The sequence below is a fragment of the Arvicola amphibius genome, chromosome 1 (assembly GCF_903992535.2).
Source record: "Arvicola amphibius chromosome 1, mArvAmp1.2, whole genome shotgun sequence".
Taxonomy (NCBI): domain Eukaryota; kingdom Metazoa; phylum Chordata; class Mammalia; order Rodentia; family Cricetidae; genus Arvicola; species Arvicola amphibius.
The window spans coordinates 160191604-160211564 of NC_052047.1; the positions used below are offsets into that span (position 1 = coordinate 160191604).

Consider the following 19961-nt stretch of genomic DNA (forward strand, 5'->3'; position numbering starts at 1 on the left):
GCTCCACAATGTCGCCTCCTTATACTGCAGGACATGTCGGCACCAACCGCAACTACAGCTACCTGCACAAAACCTTCCCAAGGTCAGGAAACACTCCAGCAGGTAACACTTGGCGGATTAAGACAATAATTAATAATAATAATAATAATAATAATAATAATAATAATAATAAGGAGCGGCTGAGAGATGGCTGAGGTTAAGAGCACTGGCTGTTCTCTCAGAGGTCCTGAGTTCGATTCCCAACAACCACATGGTGGCTCACAACCATCTGTAATGAGCTCTGGTGCCCTCTTCTGGCCGGCAGGGATACATGCAGGCAGAACACTGTATACATAAAAAGGAGAGGATAGAAAAGTGGAAAGGCAATATTGGGGATTTTAGTGAGACTAGTGGGTAGGGATGGGAGTAAATATGATCAACAAAGTACAAAATTGTCACGGAAAAATAAAAATATTTAAGTAAATTATATTCAAGGAGAAATAACCATGACTTCCACAGAGAATAAAGTTTATTACAAAACTTATAATAAATGAAGGTAAACAGCATTGGATGTATATAGTTGTAATTTAAACCAAAATCGTATGAAACAGAAAAGATCCACAAACTAATTTTAACACAATGACATTTTATGTGTAAGTGCAAAATCATTATTAATGGTACAATAAAAATGTGTAAATCACTAAAATAAAGAAGGCACACTAGTAAAGATTGAGGAAGGAAACTGGCCTACATTCATATTTATTTAAGGACACTACAAAGTTTACTGGACTATTAGTTAAAAAAAATAACAGCTACAATATTTACTCAGAACACTTCCACTAAGCCATGGTTTCATTCTGAGGGTTCTACTGTGGCCTCAATGGCAGCGATGCTACAAAATACAAACTAAACTCATCCAGTTAGTTCTTATTCATCAACTTAGAAGAAGAAATACCTTAAACATAAATAATTCAGTCTCCAATAGACGAGTGGCTGACACTTTGTTACCAGACACACTGCAGGGGACCGAGTGACCTGTTATTGCAGTAACTCAGAAACAATGGAAGTGAGAACATAAGACACTCAATTCCTGTCACCTGAGAGGTCTACCACAGCAACGGACAGCTAAGGAGAATATTCGCCATCATCTCAAATGGCACTGTGGTTGGCATCTCAGTTTCTCCCTATGTTAATCAGACCAGCATTTATTATGGGGTAAAAGACAAAGGATGCTGAGTTGATTGTGTCCTTTATACTCCCCTTGTAGCTACATTGCTCCCAAACAAGAGGTAAAGAGGAGAAAAGGGGGATTGGATATAAAACACCTGGAAAATGCCCTCAAGGAAAAAATCCCTGTAACAGGAAAACCATATCCCTCGGCACTTGTACCTGACTCCCGGCTAACGCACCAGCTGTCATGTTCCTTCCAGAAAATCACTTTAGGGCTCATGCTCCAGCTATTCAAAAATCGAAGGGGAGCACACACTGGCGTCTAAGTCCTATCAAGGACAAAATTTTAAAACAATTTTCAAATACAATTTCTAAAATGCTACTTAGACTGAAATAGGACTAGACATTAACCCACAAATTCTCATTACAGAAAAAACAAGCACACCTTGGTAACCAAGAGTGAAAAGTGGAGAAGCATAGTAAGCACAATTTCTCACTGTAAGTGGAAAGAGGGCATTCCCTAAGGGGTGGCCAGGACTTAAGAGGGCATTCCCTAAGTGGTGGCCAGGATTTAGACCGTATGTGGGAAGCACATGAGTCACAGAACAGCAGTGCTCCCAGCCATGTGCATGTCTTCAGATTTAGCCACTCACACCCGACCACACTCACTCAGCATGAGTCTGTGGGCCTCTGACCACCTGCTTACCCTAGACCTGCCGTTTGGACCCCAAGTACAGCAGTAACTGATGCATGTGCAGCTGAGTTGGTATAGCACCCGCAATATCGTGCTGTAGTCTCGGTTCCTCAAAAAGCAGAACTTGAAGGGAAGTCTTAAAGAAAAAAACTGGACCTATCAATGACATCTTGAATTCACACTAGGTGACATCGCCTGATCCTCGCGTTATTATTGAGGACACCAAGGCGCCTTGGCCAGTGTCACAGACTGGGAAACGATGGGGTGAGGGCTGCAGACCCTAAGCCCTGGGGTCACAGTGACATGTGAGACTGTGATAGCTGACTTCTCCAAATTACATCCAGATTCAATGAATGAAAGGCACTGGTGGGTCCTTCAAGTACACCTGTGTCCATGAAGCTCCCATTTCCACCTCTCGGATGGACTTGTGTTGTCAGACCCGTTCCTGGTATCACAGGAGTCCCTGGGACAGGGAATGATAAAGTTCTCCTTTTTACAATCTTGTTCCAAATTAGTGACTGTCCGAAACTTAATTTCTAAGTGTCTGAAATTGAATCTTTATCTCACTGACATTATGGGATTCAGTCCATAGAGCAGAGAGGGAAAACACGGTTATAAAGCTGATTCGTTTGAACTGCTTTAATTTTAAAATGATATAGAAGATGGTAAAACAAATAACTTTATGACATGGAACCAGTATATGCTGAGCACTGGACGCATGGTCTTTGAAATACCTCAAACTGTTTCTCAGTGGCAATATAAAACCCAAAACTGGCACAGATAATCTCCCCAGTTGTCCTCTGAGTTACTACTTTATCGAGACATAAGGTCTCACGCAGCCCACCTTGGTCTTGAAGTACATCATCAGAGATGACCTTGAATTTATGAGCTTCCTACGTCTTCCTCCCAAGTGCTGGGATACAGATATACACAACCATTACTGGTATTTGAATTATTTTATTCAGGCCTTTTCAAGTAATGTAACTCTCCCCTGTGGTTCCCAGTTTCTTTATATTCTAAACACTCCCACATATGAGCACATCTAAATGACTGGAAGGGAACACCAGGGTCCAGGTATTCTAAAGTTATCCAAGGAAATTCAGTAATGACTGGAGAACACCCATGCCTTTTGTATACACGCTTGTTTCTAATGAAGACATCTTTATTTCCCTGCTTAGAAGCAACACTTACTTATTAAGCAACCACATGCCAAGTTGCATCATTCAATATCATTTGTATTTTTTCATTTAAGCCATAATACTGTAAGCCAGTGGTTCTCAACCTGTGTGTGGCCATGCCTTAGGGTCACACAACCCTTTCATAGGGATCGCATCTCAGAAATTTTCATTTTGATTCACAACAGTAGCAAAATTGTTATGAAGTAGCAATGAAAATAATTTTGCGGTTGGGGGGTCAGCACAACTGTGCTACAGGGTTGAGCACTAGGAAGGTTGGGAACCGCTGCTCTAGGCAGTCACTATTTTGTCTATTTTTGACATGGGAATCAGTGTTTAAGAAACGCAGCCGATGTCACCGAGCCATAAGCAGCAGAGGAAACACATATCCAGTTCTTGACTCCAAAGCCTAGACTCTTGAACACATCTTGAATCACTCTGATTTCAACCAGGAGAACAATTTACAAAAGGTGGCCATTTCTTGGCTGCTAGGCTTGGGTCTCTCCCACTTTCCTTTGGGCTGTCTCAGGCTCCCCCGAGCATCCCTTTAGACGACTCCAGCTTTTCTTTCTAGCAACAGGCAGGAACCCAGCCTCCTCCAAGCCCCATCTGCAGACAGTGCAAGCAAAGATCTGAGGCTGTGCATCCTGGAAAACCCCTGCAGACTGAGAAGCCCTCACAAAAACACCAGTGAAAATGCTTGGGAAACATGAGGCTTCCTGCACATCCCCAAGCAGCCACTGGACCTGCTAACCCATTCATTGTCCCTCTGGGACTGCCACTGTTTCCACGTTACACAGAAATAGACGGGCTAGGATTGTTCAAAGAACTGCGGGACGTTCAGACATGTGTACACAGTAGATTTTGGAAATCTGTTACGGAGTTATATTTCATTTGGGAGTTTGGAGCCCAAAAGTTTTGCTGGCATATTTCTAGGAGGAAAAAAAAAACAATCTTTTCTGAAAATCCGTGGGGTTGTTTGAAGTGGCATGGGGCTGTTGAGTTCTTCAGTGCCTCCACCAGGGCTTCGGTTGGAAAGACTTCTCTGGCAACATGAATGTTGACCTCTGCCAGATGCTTAGGCTCAGCTATCTGCCAGACCTATGTGCCCACCTCCAAGCAGAGTAACCCTGAGCCAGCCCCTGAACTTTACAACTTTACAGGCTGGCTTTCTGGGTCACTAAAAAGATCCATGAGGTTGATCAAGGAAGGGCACAGGAGGAGTTAGAGGAGAGTGTGGGGCAGAAATTACGTAAATACAGTGCACATGTGTGGACTGCTCAATCATAAATGTTTAAAAGTAAAATAAAAGCCATAAAACCAAGATTAATGACGCAGTGTCTGTGAACGTGCCTACCACAGGAATCGGTGGGAGGCCCTTCATCAACAGCAGTTTCATTTAATTTTATGTCATTGTAAAGGAGGGGCAGATAAAAAAGCATATTATTAAGAACTAAGGAGATGAAACCCATAAATTTGTGGCCTGAACTTTTCCCAGCTTTTAGGAAAACTGTTCGCCTAAGCTATTCTTGTTGTGAAATTAGGGGTCACCAAATCGTTGACTATGTCCACCAAAACTTCACATTTTAGTAACCAGATACTTATACATTTGGCTAAATAACGTATTTCTGCTCTGTGTATTAACATTACATACATACTTGCAGCATAAAAATCTTGAAGTTCCCACAAACCAGTCAGTAGGGAAATATAATCAAGACGTACATGATTTTGCAGTCTGATGTGAAAAGCACAGTGCTCCCAATAGCAAAGTCAGAAGCCAAGGCTCTATACTAGTGGCCCTCAACCTTCCTAATGTTGTGGAATAGGTCACAACCCAAAGGCTGAGAATCACTGGGTTAGTTAGACCTTTTGCAGTTTACAATAATGGTGTCATGGCACAGCTTTAATATCGGCCCTTGAGAAGGTCTGCCAGCTTCAAGACAAATACATTATCATTTTCTCCTATTTAAAATATAAGATTTCATTTTCAATATTATTTCTACTTTTATCTCTGAGCAATAACAATATGGCTAATCTTTTGAAAGAAGCAGCCAGTGGTGAAGACTCACTGAAGAAATACAAAGGCTAGCAACTAGAATGCATGGCCACTCAACAAGGAATCTACAAAAGCCAGCCCCAGATAGGAAGCCCAGAAAGGAAGCCCTGATGAGGCTTCCTTTGCATGAAGCTTCTGGGCTAGAGCTGGGCCAGCAGCGCTAGCCCCCAGGATGCTGGAAGGCTTCTTCTTCCTCTTAAGGATGCAATAGCCAGCACAGGCCATGGAGACTACCAGGAAACTCAGGTTACAGCAAACTGTCAATCATTTCCAGAACACAGCCAAAGCCTCCTTGCACGTTGTGGTGGCATTCCTGGAACTGATTTTTGTTGTTGACATCAGCATTAAACAACTAAATCAGCTAGGCTGGCATTTCAACCACAGCTAAATAAGCTGTCCAGCTGCACCTAACTTGATGCCACACCCGAGTTCTTCTGTGCCCCTTTCCTCCTGCCCTAAAAGCAACAATTGGCCAACATGTGGGATTCTCCAGGTTCAATGTATTAAGAAAGAAAAAAAAGGCACTATTAAAAAAAAGGTTCTATTATTCTTTACCTTAAACACAAGTATCATTTAAAAGCACATGTTATAATTTTATAAAGAATTACTGCACTCAGTTTGGAATTGGAGAGTCTAGGGTCTTGTTCCGCTCTCAGTCTCCTAGGGCAGAGTGAGAGGAGCTGCCTGGGCTGGGAAAGGCTGTAGTGCAATGGCAGGTGCTGTCGCTATGCGGGCCAAGTTCAAACGGTGTGCTGTCTGCCTTCCAGAGCTTGACACCCAGCACCCTCTCCCTGCCTGGTAGCTTTCACCATAGCCATGGCTAAGTCATTCCAAATGAGGCTTCAGGAAGTAGAGAAGAAATAGCATCAACGATGTAAGGACTCCAGGCAATTCATGGGTGGAACACAGCATGACGGGGGAATTGGCTGTGCTAGATGGATGCATCACGGCCTTGAAACACCTGGTCTGCTGCTGTCACACAGGAGCTAGACAAAGGCAAGGGGACACAGTGGAGAATTGGACGTATGAGCTAGAATTAAGCAGCTCAAAGTTGGGATCCCAAGGAGCAGCATGGGGAAGAGCTGCTGTCTCCCCAGGCAGCAAAGGCTGGGAGGGAGGTGGGGGTGGGGCCATGACGATGTGGACACTGATGAAGATACAGGGGATGAGGGATGGGGGACTGGACAAACTCCTGGAAAAGCGTGACCTAAGGGTGGCAAGGGAGGGAGGAGGCAGCTGGCCTGCCTGTGCAGTAGCAGCAGGTTAAAGTGACACTTCCCCCCAACTTAGCTATTTATACTGCCTCTGCCCTGCCAATAATTGTATAACTGCCCTCCTTGCAAAGGACAGAAGGAGGAAATGTTTCAGGATCTCTACAAGCTTTCTGCTGCAGCACATGCCCTGCTTCAGCGAAAAATCCTTCCAAGTTCTGTGGGAAGAGAAAATTTCTGGAATTGGTATCTCTCTATTTCTGTTTATAAAGAAATACAAACAGCTAGATTAAATTTATTAACAAGTCAGGCATGGTGGCTCATGCCTACAATTCCAGCACTTGGGAGGCAGAGGCAAGGTTTGAGGACAGCTTGGGCTACAGAGAGAGCCTCAGGACAGCCTGGTGAGACGGTGTCTCAAACAACCAGAAGGAAGCACAATGTAACAGCACGTTTATTTGGAGACTACGACACCCTCCTTAATTACTCTGAGGGCATGCTTTGCTGTTAATGCTTCCACGGGTTCTTTTCTGCTAAATTCATTAAGCCGAACTGCTTCTTCCAGGTATCGACCCATAGAGAGAAAACCAGCTCGGGCCAGAAGATGCACCTACATAGGTTATTCATTTCCTGAGTTGGCCCACTTCCTTCTTCACACATTTCCGTCTCTTGACCAATAGGCCTTTTGAAATGAGCAGTGAATTCTTGAAAATATATTTCTGGGCCCAGCACTGGTAATCTAGACACATTATGAGACCATGCCACCTTTAACATTTCTGCAGTGACACAAAATTAAAACTTATTTATTTATTTTGACCTCTTGAGACAAGGCTTCTCTGTGCAGCTCTGGCTGTCGTGGAGCTCACTCTGTCGACCAGGCTGATGAGCAAGACATGTGCTTTGAGAAAACAAATGTTATCTGCGAGAGAAAAGTTCATGCTTCCTAACTACACCACACTGAAAATTATGGCAGTTTTCAGAAGGAAATCAAGAGTTTTTGTTTGACTGAGATGGGGCTTCTCTATGTAGCTCCGGCTGTCCTGGAACCCGTTCTATAGACCAGGCTGGCCTCAAACTCAGAGAGATCCGCTTGCCTCTGACTCCCCAGTACTGGGATTAAAGGCGTGCGCCACCACCTGACAGAAATCAAGATTTTTTTTAACCTTCCACACTTTAATCAGACTGAACTGGGTTACTGGGTTTCTCCATTCTACGTATTAACTTGAACACAATTCTGAGTATTTCATAACTATCAAAATTTGATCTTTTCTAAGACATGCAATTGATTACTGTGTTAAATAAAGCAAACATAGGAAGCTGTGAGAGAAACACAAGTACTATGAGTCTTCCGTGCCGACCAATGTAAAATACAACCTAAAAGTAAAATAAAATCAGTTCTTACCTGAGTACAAAAGCTTTATTCAACAGTGATGAGTGACAGCACAAAAACAAATAATAAAGTCTCTTTAAACGTTTATTTTTTGTCAGAAGAGCTGACAATATTCTATTGAGAGTTTGGTCTATTGTTTTAATAAGCATTTTCCTCCCCTGAAAAACCCACTCAAAACATCTTGTCCCTTGAGGTAAAGAACTTAAAAAATATCCTGATTTTTTTTAAAGAAAAAAATTATTAAATTCCTTTAGCTTGATAAATAGAAATAATCTTTTCTTGTTCTATAGTGGTGAATATATATGCACTTTATACAGCAGAGTATCCCATTGCTTATTGGCCAGCCGCAGGTGAGAATCGCCCACGCCACGCTGTCCCGTCACAGACGGGCAGTGCCAACAGTGCCACGTTCAGACAGGCTTTAAAAGAATGGTTAGCAATACTCTTCCGGCAAAACAACCAAGGTTTTGGAATGGCAAAAGCAAAAGAAGTTTAGGCATCAAAGCAGCTCCAGGAGGAGTCAGTCTGAGTCTTCGTCGTCAAGGTAGTCCTCGGCGTTGCTTGACGTTCGCACCCCATCTAATGAGAAGGCAGGAAGGAGGCAAACAAATTACAGATGGTTCAGAATGTTCTTCACTTTCAGTGCTTTGGACAATTCAAAACTTGATCTCCGCCCATGACCCAGGGATTACGGGGTGCCGGAGACCTTTCCCACCATTGTTTTTCAGCCTATGAAGCTTTGCTACTGCAGAGGCTGCCAAGTCCTTTGACGGAATGAGGCACCTAGTGAGGGGACCAACTGTCTGATTCCGGCACAAAACAACCAGCCTTGTGCACTATGGCCAACATGGGTCACACTGGCAGCCATGCCACATGGGGCCTCAGTTAGTCCATAGTCTGTGCCTTACCTGAATGCAGAAGCCAGAAAGAGGGAAAAATGAAAGCAAATGAGGGAGAAAGGAAAGCAAAACCACAGAGGCCTGAGTTTGATTTCAGAAAAATTAAGTATACAAAGAAGCAAGAGACTGAAATTTAAAAAAAAAAAAAGAAAGAAAGAAGAAAAGAAAAAGAAAAAAATCAATAAAAAAGCTGGACCTCATCTAATACTAAAGCAATCTTGAACAGGGGTCAAAAAGGAAGACAATCTAATGCTGTCTTGTCAAATTCTTCTACTAACAAGGTTCCTGAGAAGAAAAAGAAAACTCAAAACCACACATTCAGTTAGAGTTTAGTTGCTGCAGGGCAGCAAGGCACCCAGATCACACACTCTCACAGCCAGGTTACAATGGCAATATGACTTGCTCCGAGTCTGGAGATGGTAAGGAAGGATGGACATCGAACCTACCAAGTTAGAACGCTAGCTAGATGGTCAAGACCAAGCTCAAGGGAAATGAGAACCTTCAGTGCCTAAGAAACCTTACACCTCAGTGAAATCTCTCTGAAGATACTAGTTTGGCAACAGGAAGTCAGTGTCAGAGAAGGAGAAAGGAAGTTAGGCCACAGCCCTTCCTCCTGACCCACCTAGACACCAAGAACCAAGAGGCTGACCTCAAGCAAAAGCTGCCCACCCAACAACGAATATGCTTTCTAGTTTCTGTTCCACACAGATGCTAATATGGCTTCCCCCAAATCTGTATTTAGGCACCACCAGCTAAGTTGACAAACACTTTGTCATTCCCTCAAGAGCCCACATAAATAAACAAATGTCTTTAAAGAAACACCAGTTTAACTCATGGTTAAAACACCAAACTCCAGGCTGGTTTTCACTGTGTGTGAACTGAAGGGGAAGACAATACAAAGGGAGAGACAGGTTCGTGGGCAGGCTTATGATGGGACTTGGCAATGGGCAATGAGTATAATTTGGGAGGTTCACTTAAGCCCTGAATTCAGAGAGGAAGGATGCTGATAATTTCTGATAGGCAAGGCGGGGGCTAAGGAGTTCCTCTGTTGATGCTTCTGTTAGGAGCCGGGTATGGTACAGAGTAATGTACCACAATGCCGCTTCTCAGGGTGATGGACACCCGAGGGAGGGATTAGTTTCCACGGGGTTCAAACACTAATGGGAATAAGTGGAGGTGGCGCATGCCTTTAATCCCAGCATTTGGGAGGTGGAGGCAGGTGGAACTCCATCAATCTGGAGCCAGCCCGGTCTATTGAGAGAGGTTCAGGACAGCCAAGACTAAGAGAAACCCTGTCTCGAAAAATACAAACAAAAAGAATTTACACCTCATCTTTAAAATGTAAAAACTATCTACAAACTGTGAACAGATTCCAAAATTTTCGGCAATGACTGGAGTGATTTCAATCACAGTTTATTGCTTCCTTCAGTAAATCTAAAGCACAATGCAGCCATGGGGTGGTGAACCTGAAAGTCAGCTACATCTGCCTCAGCCACTCACAGCAGGCACGCACGATATGCGGGTGGAAAGCATATCCATTAACAAAGAACAGAAGAAACACCGTGAAAGACACTGTCTTCAAAACTGTTTACTTGACACTATTATTCTACTTTAGATCTTATTGAGATCAATGGTATACATTCAAAATTCACAATCATTTATCAAGGGGGAATAATAAAATCATCTGGAGGGCTGGAGAGAAGGCTCCGCAGTTAAGAGCACTGGCTGCTCTTCCAGAGGCCCTGATTTCAATTCCCAGCACTGACATGGCGGCTCACAGCCATCTATAATAGAATCCAATGCCATCTTCGGGTGTGCAGTCATACATACAGATGAAACTTCCATATACATTGTAGTAATTGGAATGTAATTGGCCCCATAATCTCATAGGGAGTGGCACTATTAGGAGGTGTGGCTTTGTTGGACTTGTCACTGTGGGGGTTAGGCTTTGAGGTAGGTTTTCTATGCTCAGGATATTGCCCAGTATCTCAGTCGTCTTCCTGTTGCCTGCAAGATGTAGGACTCTCAGCTACTCCTCCAGCACCACGTCTGCCTGCACGCCGCCATGCTCCTCACCATGATGATAATGGACTGAACAGCTGAAACTGTAAGTGAGGCCCCTCAATTAAATGTTTTCCTTGTAACAGTTGTCTTGGTCATGGTGTGTCTTCACAGCAATAGAAATCCTAACTAAGACATACATAAAATATATAAATCTTTTAAAATTTTTTTTAAATTTTTAAGATTTATTTACTTTATGTATGTGGTGCTCTATCTGAATATTTGCTTACACGCCAGAAGATGGCATCAGATCCCATTATAGATGATTGTGAGCCACACGTGGTTGCTGAGAATTGAACTCAGTATCTTTGGAAGAATTGCCAATGCTCTTAACTGCTGATCCATCTCTCCAGCCCCATAAACAAACAAACAAACCCTTTTGCAATAGAAAAACACTAAGTCTCAGTCATAAGCACAACAAGAGAGTGACTTAAAACAAATACCTGTTCCCTGCTTCTTTTTCAGGAGTGAGGCACAGGCAGCATTGGTGGCCATGTCCAAAGCCAGCTTCTTCTCATTGTTTCTCAAGTCTGTCCTTGCACCTTTCCAACACAAGACAAGGTAATCAAAATCATGTGTCTCTGAAGACTGAAACAAGGCAGCCAATCCTCTGTGACAAAGCTAGTCACTCTGGCAAAGCTACCCAGAGAACAATTCTGGCCCAGAATTAATGTGATCGGCATGTTTCATCAGCGAGCCTGCTGTTCCATGAAAGCTTCCCTTCCCTTCCAGGCTCCAAGGGACTGACTGCACATCGACTTTCCAATGAGGCCATACCAGGTCCTGGGTAAATCCTAAAACGCAGCCATAACCATTGCCCCACGGGTTATGTGGACCCCAGCGGGAGGCTTTGGGGCTTCCATCCAGCACACCCTTTGCCTCTACTTCACTTCACGAGGACCTTTAGAAACCTCCACTGGGTTGAATGTCAGGGGGTTAATATTTTATATCTGCAGGTGCATTCATATGCAAATCAGCAGAATGGCAAAACAATAAAACTCATAGGCAATTCATTGTTCCCCAATTCATTGTCCCTGTAAGCCCTCTTCCATTCATTTCTTTCCCCGTCTTTGTGCTGAAAATTACATCAGAATCCATGGAGACGTTTGCATTGTTGAAGAACGAAAAATACAGAAGTGTATTCAACAGTACTGATTTACTCCGCTGAACTAAGCTCTTCAAAGGTGACTGCTCTTACAGAGGGCCCGAGCTATCTCTCTTAAGTTTGCCAGTGATCTGCACGAACAGGCTCATGTGCACAAAGCTAATTCCATATATTTACTTTGTATGTTCGTGTGTGGGCACCTGCACATGGAAGCCCAGAGCTGGTGTCCTCCTTCCCCCACACGGGTCCCAGGGACTGAACTCAAGTCCTCAGCTGGTGGCAGGCACTTTCCAGCTCAGCTACCTCGGCAGCCTTAGAACTCCATGTTGAACTTAACAGTATTCTAATAACGGTAGGTTTCTCTTGAAGCATGCACAAGCTCGATGCATCTGAACATTTATAGGTATTGCATATTCTGGATGTTCCAAAACTTAGGTCATCGCAGCTTTATGGACAGAAATCAGTTCTGATTTCCATCATTTCTAATGGTGTAATGAGCAGCATCCCAAAACCACTTGTTCACGGATTTAAAGGGCTCACTAGAAGTGGTATTGAGGGCTGCTGTCCAAATGTCGTCCATGAAGGCTCTACAAGCATGGACCTTCTACCACAGCATTCCTACAGTGCATGCAGTACCATGGGTGCTTGGGACCACTCTGACAACAGAACATTAAGGGTGGCTCAGCAGCACACAGCTCACGGCTACCACATTAGACAACACAGTCTTCAGATGACCTCTAAAGCACCCAACAGTAGTTCTCATGCTGAGTAATCTTTCAGACCAGGGGTTTCCATCATCGTCTCACTGAAGCCCAAACACCCTTGCCCATGAATTCCACAACACTGTCCCCAAAGATTCCTCAAGACAGAATCTGTAACTTGCGGCTTGGAGAAAGGTTCCACAGTATTGCCCTCTGGACCAAGCCCCAGCGACACACCTGGTCAACCCTCTGAAAGAGCGGTTAATATTCATGGGACAGTGGATAAATGGGCGTGCAGTCCCTGAGTTAGCTGTTTGCTCTGATTCGCACAGAAGCAGGAGCTGTGATCACAGCCTCCCTCCTTCTCACCTCAGCACTGGCTCGGCGTGGCCAGGAGCAGCTAGCCACAACATCATTTCTACTATATTCAGGCTCTCAAAGCAAGCAGGAGCCTCACCAACTTTATTCCAACTTTCTCAGGACATGATGTCCTAAAAACCCTCACTCCTAAAATTCTTCAGTCCTACAGATATGCACACCAAGTTCCTTCTAAAAGTAATATACTTGTATTTGTAAATTTATCAAGGTCTTAATTCACAGTAAAATATACCATAAATGTACCCCCAATAATTTCATCTCAATCACAGTATTGATGTACGATAGACAGAGTAGAGGTTAAAACTCCAGCTTCAATGGATGAAGACTTAGTCTTCCTACTATTTCAAATGGCCTGATTCATTAGGAGCTATTTATCAAGGCAAGCAAAGATCAGGTAAATTCAACAAAAACTTTACCTTTTGCCAGTAGCAACTGGACAATGTCTGCATAACCCTTCCAGGCAGCCGCGTGCAGAGCTGTGTCTCCCAGCTTGTTCTATGGTGAAAAAGAGAGAAAACAGTGTTATAAAAATACAAAGTGGACTGGATGAAGAGAGTGATGTGTTTGATCCATGTGGCTCTAACTAAGAGAAAAGCTCCAGAATCACATGGAATTCCAAAGGAAAGGGGAACGAGCAATGAGAAGAGTTGCTCTGGCAGGCACGGAGAAGCAATCAAATAGAGCAGAGTAGGCTGAGGCACAGGCTCCTCAGAGGGAGGCCTCCTTGGCAGGAAACGTACAGAGACCCAGCAACAGTCAGGAACTGAAGACTCCTAGAGGCACAGGGCAAGAATGAGTCATGGAGAGAAAACAGGAGTGGCCAAATGGATTTATACAGCATCATTAGAACCCGTGGACCAGTTGCTGGCAGATGTCCCACTAACAGCAGTAGAATCACCAGAGTTCCCCAGCTCGTGCACAATGGTACGAGTGAAGGTGACAAGAGACATAGGATGCAAACCTGTCAACTGAACAGTAAGGTCCTTCACTCGGCTCCTGTTACCCACCTCACTGCCCAGGGAGTAGAGTGAAGGGTGGTGACTTCAGCCAGAAGAGTGCCCATCACCGCTGCCAAACAGTATGGCCCCAAAATAGGGGGAAGATGTGGGGTTTATGTTCGCTTACTCAATGATACAGGAGAGGCCTCATCATGTCTCCCTATAAAGTCCATCAAGAAGCACCACCCACACCAAGTACACACAGCTTCCAATCACACAGATAACCAAGACACTGGGTGTTTAAAAACAGCTTCAGAGTTTGAGTGGAGGCCAACTTAACTAAAATAAAAGCCTCATGGGGAAAAAGCACAGTAAATAGCAGAGGACACTTTTAAAAACGACAATTACTATAACTGCCATATAAGATGGTATTACAATCAAACAAGAAAAAGATGCCAATAAAAGTAAGAGTGATAGAGGCTTGTGGCCAGCAAACTCCTTGGATGACCCCTATAACACCTGCTTTCCCTTGTCCACCCAAAGATCCCACATACAACCCTCTTGTCCTCGAGTGTGGGTGAAACTGAAGAATATAAAGTCCATCACTCCTCTGGGCTGGGGCATGGCAGCGCATGCCTCTAATCCTAGCACCCAGAAGACAGAGATAGGTGGATCTCTGTGAGTTCAAGTCTATGCAAGTCTACACAGCAAGTTTAAGGCTAGTCTGGGGAACATAGTAATATTTTGTATTAAAAAATAAAAAGCCCATCACTTTGCAGATATTGGGTTCACCGAAAAGGAGATTATTCTGGGTAGGCCACATCTAGTCAGGCAGGCTTTGAAAAATAAAGGTTAAATGGCAGAGCAAACGCCACCTACTAGCCATGAGGAGAACAACAAACAGCCATTTTGTGACCTCTTGATAGAAGGGAGGGACATGGGCAAAAAGCTTAAATCTCAGCACTGCAGTGATCTTAGAAGAGATCCTGAATCACTGCAATGAGCTCAGAAAGGAACCTACAGCTTCCCAAGAACCCAGTTCCAAAGGAACCTGAGCTTTACAGTGTGAGATCCTGAATCTTGTGATATCATGCTCAGAATTCCAACCCACCCAATACACGTTGCTAATCCTCGGATAACTTGCTATATAGCAATAGAAAATTAATATAGAACTTTGGGGAATTAAAAAAATCAAAATCAAGGTGGGGCTGCAGAGATGGCTCTGTGGTTAAGAGCACTCGCTGGATCAGAGGACTCAGGTTCAATTCCCAGCAACCACATGGAGGCTCTCAATTGTCTGCAACTCCTGTTCTTGAGGAATCTGCTGCCCTCTTCTGATCTCTGTTGGTACTACATGCATGTGGTGCATAGGCAGGCCAAAAAACACCCATATATATAAAAATAAAAAATTTCTAAAAAAAAAATTTTTAAAGGGAAATCATTTTTAAAAGATAAAGGTGAAGAAATCTCTGATAAAAAGGAAAAATATAAGGCTCAATCTATAGAATCAAAAGAGTAAAGAAAATGGTTAGATGTAGGAAAGGAAACAAGGTAATTTCTTAGGCTTAAAGACCTCACTGCAGTCACTAGGGAAGGCAGCTCTAAGGCACATCCTTCTAAGTTTTCAGAACACCAAAGACAAAGACTCAGTGAGAAAAAGAGGTCCCGGATGAAGACTGCAGCCGGCCAGGGTTAGAAGTGGTGGGAGTTTGTCTCCTCAGGCTCATGTCTGGGAGTCTGGAGAAGAGCGGAGCCTTTAGAAGAGGGGTCCTGGCTCTAGTTTGAATCTTAAGTGTCCCCAGAGGTCCCTGGCATGCTGCTATCCAGAGGGAGGCAGTGGAGTCTTGGGGAGAGGGGTAAGTGGGAAACCTTCAATCCCTGGGGTGCGTGATTAATGGGTGGTGAGACTGTTCACTGGAGATTCTCACCAGCCAGTCAACCTGTGCCACCATGTGCTTGATTACCTTGGTGCCAGCCCAAGAGCAAGGGGGTCAGCCGATCATGGAATGGCACTTCCCAAACTCAGACCGAAGGAAACCTTCTCCCTCTGTAAGTCGACTATCTCTAGCATGTGTTGTAGTGCCAGAAAACTGAACACAAGGACCGAGGCTGTAGCTCTCTGATGCACACCTGAACAGTATGAGGCCTTGGCTTCAGATCCCAGTACCAACAAAACAAAACACAGTCACACAACAACACTCCATGTGTTTGTAGCTTTCAACTAAACTGCTGTATACAAGCACAAGCTGTACTGTGTCAGAGAGAAAGAGGTGGGTGTGCTAAATGGGTTCCCCATGGTAAGCAGCCTCACCTGCTGGTTCAGCTCCACATTCGGCTGAGTAAACAGAACCTCCACTATGTCTGCAATTCAAACGGAAAAGGGAGTTTATTAAGACAGAAACAGCAAACTTCGTAAAAGCACACTTCACAATAGCAAAAGGCAAGACTTATTAGGAGAATGTTCTAGAGAAGTCTTACAAGTTTCTCAAATTTTGTATTACAGAAAAAAACCTAAAAAATAGCTCACAAAAGAAAACTTTCAGATTTGAAGGCACAGCTCAACTGGCAAAAAAAGAGTGGACGGTGGGGTTTGGGCCGCATTGAAGTACACAGAACTCAACTTGCCATTATTACTGATGGCAACAGGGCTGCAGACTTAAGTCAGTGTGGTACTTCTAAATTTTGCATTAAACTTAAAATGTAGGGCCCAAAGCATAGCTAGGGAAAGCTACAAGAGTCAACTATGCCTACCCTGTGTGGCATGTGAGAGCGGGTTTGTTATCTTGTCACTGGTGTTTTCTGGTATATTCTGCAGCCTGAGAGAAGAAAGGAAGTTCCCAGCCTTCCAAGAGGTCTGCACAGTGGGGCTCACCAGCCACGCCCCACCCCCACAGCTCTGTAATTTCTAGAAACACAGCTTTTGGTGGATGCTTGGAAGGATTTGAAGAATTGTTTTAATCATTTTAAGAAAGCATGCTCCCTTGCGTGAAGGCAATTTTGAACAGCACAGAAATGTGTAACTAGCAAGATGCAGTACCTTTGTGGCCCCCGTGGCAGGCCCAGTACAGGGCTGTGCTTCCAGCTTTGTCCAGGCCATTCACACCTACTCGGTTGTCCAAGCACTCCCTCAACCAGCTCACGTTGCCTGAAAGAATGTTATACTTATAAAAAGCACAAGCTCACGTTGCCTGAAAGAATGTTATAAAAAGCACAAGAAAAGGCTTTTATTCTTTGTCTTGCTTTTAAATCAATTTCGTCCGTTGTAAGCGCCCATTTGTGATGGATTAATCAGCAAATTCTAAAACAAGACTGCCCGCTAATGCACTCATTGTGGTGCATTTGCACTCTTGACGGACAGCAGCAACAACATCCATTTTTAATAGGACAAGTTGCAAAAATGGGTCTAAAGGCATTTCTGCTTCAGAGGAAAGACAAAGGCGTGTTGCTTTAATCTCTGTTTCATTCCGAAAGGCAGGGTGTGACACAAAATATAACTACAAACAGAAACGCTTCCTATTCATATTTAAAGACATTTTAACTTTAGGGAGAAAAATATATTATCTTAAGTAAGCTGCTCTAAACAACTGTTCTGTGCTAACGCACAGCTATTAATTTAAAATCTTCAGTATCTCATTTACAAAAAAGCTGGGGTTTTTTTAAATGTCATTTTAGTTAGTCTAAGTCCTTCCCTTGGCTCCTGCAGATGTGGGACAGATTCAAATAGCTTGCTGAGGCTGCAATCACACTACCTATCATTCAAAGGAGGCCTTCCTAAGAGAACCGCCATGGTGTTTGGGCCCAGAGAAATTCTCTGTTGTGGGGCTTGCCTCAGGCACTGGAGGATGTTTAGAAACAGCATGGGCCTCTACCTGAAGAAAGTCTTGTGAGAGAAGAATGCCTTGTCACAGTGCCATGTGACAGTCAAAATGTCCCTCACATCACCAGTGAGTGTCCCAAGACAACAACCGTCCTTGTTGGGGCGGAGCCTCTCCCACATCAACACTCTCCTGAGTGCTATGTCCCAGGACACCACTGCCCTCCTGCCCTCCACGACTCAGAACACTGCACTTGAATGACCTGTTACACCCATCTGCCCAATGGGTCTCTGAGCTTCAAGAATCAGATCTTGACCTTCCTTCCACCTGCCTAGTCCTACTTTGAGCACAGTGTAGGGAAGTGTTCAAGAAAGTGTATTACCTAGTATTTTAAAACGAAAACCACTCATACACTTCTAGGGTGACGGAAGTCAGCAAAGAGGCTGCTTCTAGGGAAGGCAGGGTTTTAAGTAGGATGCTGCATTGAGAGAACATTCTGAGATGACAGAAATGTTCAAGATCTTGATCTGGGCATTGGTGCTCTGGATATATATCAAAAACTTATCAACCATATAATTAAAACCTAGGCATTCTGCTATAATATCAACTTGCCAAGCAAGATGTGCCTAAATCTGCAATAATGGCATGACTTCTATGGGGCATAATCAATGTCTTTGATTCTATCTGAGACCTGTTATTGTAAAACACTTTTGATGCCCATGGCTAGGAATGTCACAGGCCAAAGTGGGTAACTGACAACTGCCTTCTAAACACGCATGTTTATACTCACAGACCAGTGCTGCTCTCAACCTTACCAGAGAAGCTTTGTTTTTGCAATGGCAGCAGTTAATGTAGACTCATAACCAGTCAAAGGGCTGGGGAAGAGTGAGTGTTGAGTGTTCAGCCCTAAATAAGATGTCTGCACTACCTCCTCTCCATCCATGGCTAAGGAAACATTGCCGAATACAGAAACAGAAAGAATGTAAGAGCCAGGGGATGGAGAAGAGCACCAGGAAACACTGTCTCCTCGACCTGACATGGCGTCTGCTCCCGTGGACTCACTATATGCACAAGGTCAGACCTCTGGACCTGACATGGCTGTGCCACCGAAGACCCACTACACACACAAGGTCAAACCTCTGGACCTGCATGGCTGCTGCTCCCATGGAATCACTACACACATGAGGTCATACTGATCAAAATGCCCATTTGAATGGGAGAGGGGTTCATGAGGCACCTTTCCCAGCTGAGGAGCTACTCGAAACTGATAGCTGATGGAGGAAGAAAAGACATTTCTCTTGGGGCTGTGACCACTGGTGATTGTGGATGATCCCACAGTCGTGTGCACAAGGACAATAACTGGAGTCGGGGTTGTTTATTTTAAAAAGAGAACATGTAATTGGAACAGGGCATGTTATAGGGAAGAGGGAGTTGGACGTAGGAGAATTATCGAAATACATGTATGAGATTCTCAAATAACAAGAAACTTTCTTTAAAGAAACCTATGCATTTTAATATATCATATCTTCTACCAAAAAAGAAAAAGAGAAACAAACCTACCTCTTTTAGCAGCCTCGTGCAATGGATTGTCAATGGATTCTGCCTGCTCAGCCACTAGATAGAAAACAAAAATGCAAGCCCACCATTGAAGTCACTCAGTGATTGACAGGAGTTGGTCATGCCCCCTGGGCACCCAGCTTCATGGCCAAAGCCTCAAATACAACTGCTTAATAAATTACTTACTTAGTGTAGATTAGAAGAAACAGAAAATAACCGATAGTACCTCCTTTAAAAGGGGCTGGATTTTGTGTTAAATGAAACCAAGCCAAGCAAGAAGGCAGTGGTGCAGCAATCAGCTGCAAACATATTCGACAGTAAGCGTAGCCATTAACAGAAACAGAAACAAACCCAAACAAATCCCTGAACCAAACATCAAGTTTACTCAACTATTTAATAAAGAAACAGCTATAAAGGTATCAGCATTCTGTGGAACACTTTTGTTTTGAGGATACCTGATAAGAGCTCTGAGTCCCCTCTAGGGGCAGCAGCAGTGACTGTGAGCAAAGCTGCAGGATCTATAGACAGCAGCTGTCTATTGCTGTCAGCCACCATGGCCCTAGAGTGAGCAGGAGTGCCCAGAGGAAGACTGCCGCTCCAGTGCCACCTCAGGCCCACGCCTGCCGTCCTGAGAGTGGGGTAGGACGTTCTTTTTTTTTTTTTTTTTTTGGTTTTTCAAGACAGGGTTTCTCTGCAGCTTTTTTAGAGCCTGTCCTGGACCTAGCTCTTGTAGACCAGGCTGGCCTCGAACTCACAGAGATCCACCTGCCTCTGCCTCCCGAGTGCTGGGATTAAAGGCGTGCACCACCACCGCCCAGCGGGTAGGACGTTC

The 19961-nt window shown here is 44.0% G+C and overlaps 1 protein-coding gene across 1 annotated transcript in view; it reads right to left on the bottom strand.

Annotated features, from left to right (window-relative positions):
- Positions 1-7741: 7741 nt before the first annotated feature.
- Ostf1 (osteoclast stimulating factor 1) overlaps positions 7742-19961 on the bottom strand; it is a 47779-nt gene continuing 35559 nt past the window's right edge. The window contains exons 5-10 of the mRNA XM_038349216.2: positions 19133-19186; positions 16795-16902; positions 16069-16118; positions 13236-13314; positions 11079-11177; positions 7742-8254 (exon numbers count right to left, since the gene is read on the bottom strand). Coding sequence (XP_038205144.1) covers positions 8196-8254; positions 11079-11177; positions 13236-13314; positions 16069-16118; positions 16795-16902; positions 19133-19186 — 449 coding nt within the window. The 3' untranslated portion in view covers positions 7742-8195. The remainder of the gene's footprint in view (positions 8255-11078; positions 11178-13235; positions 13315-16068; positions 16119-16794; positions 16903-19132; positions 19187-19961) is intronic.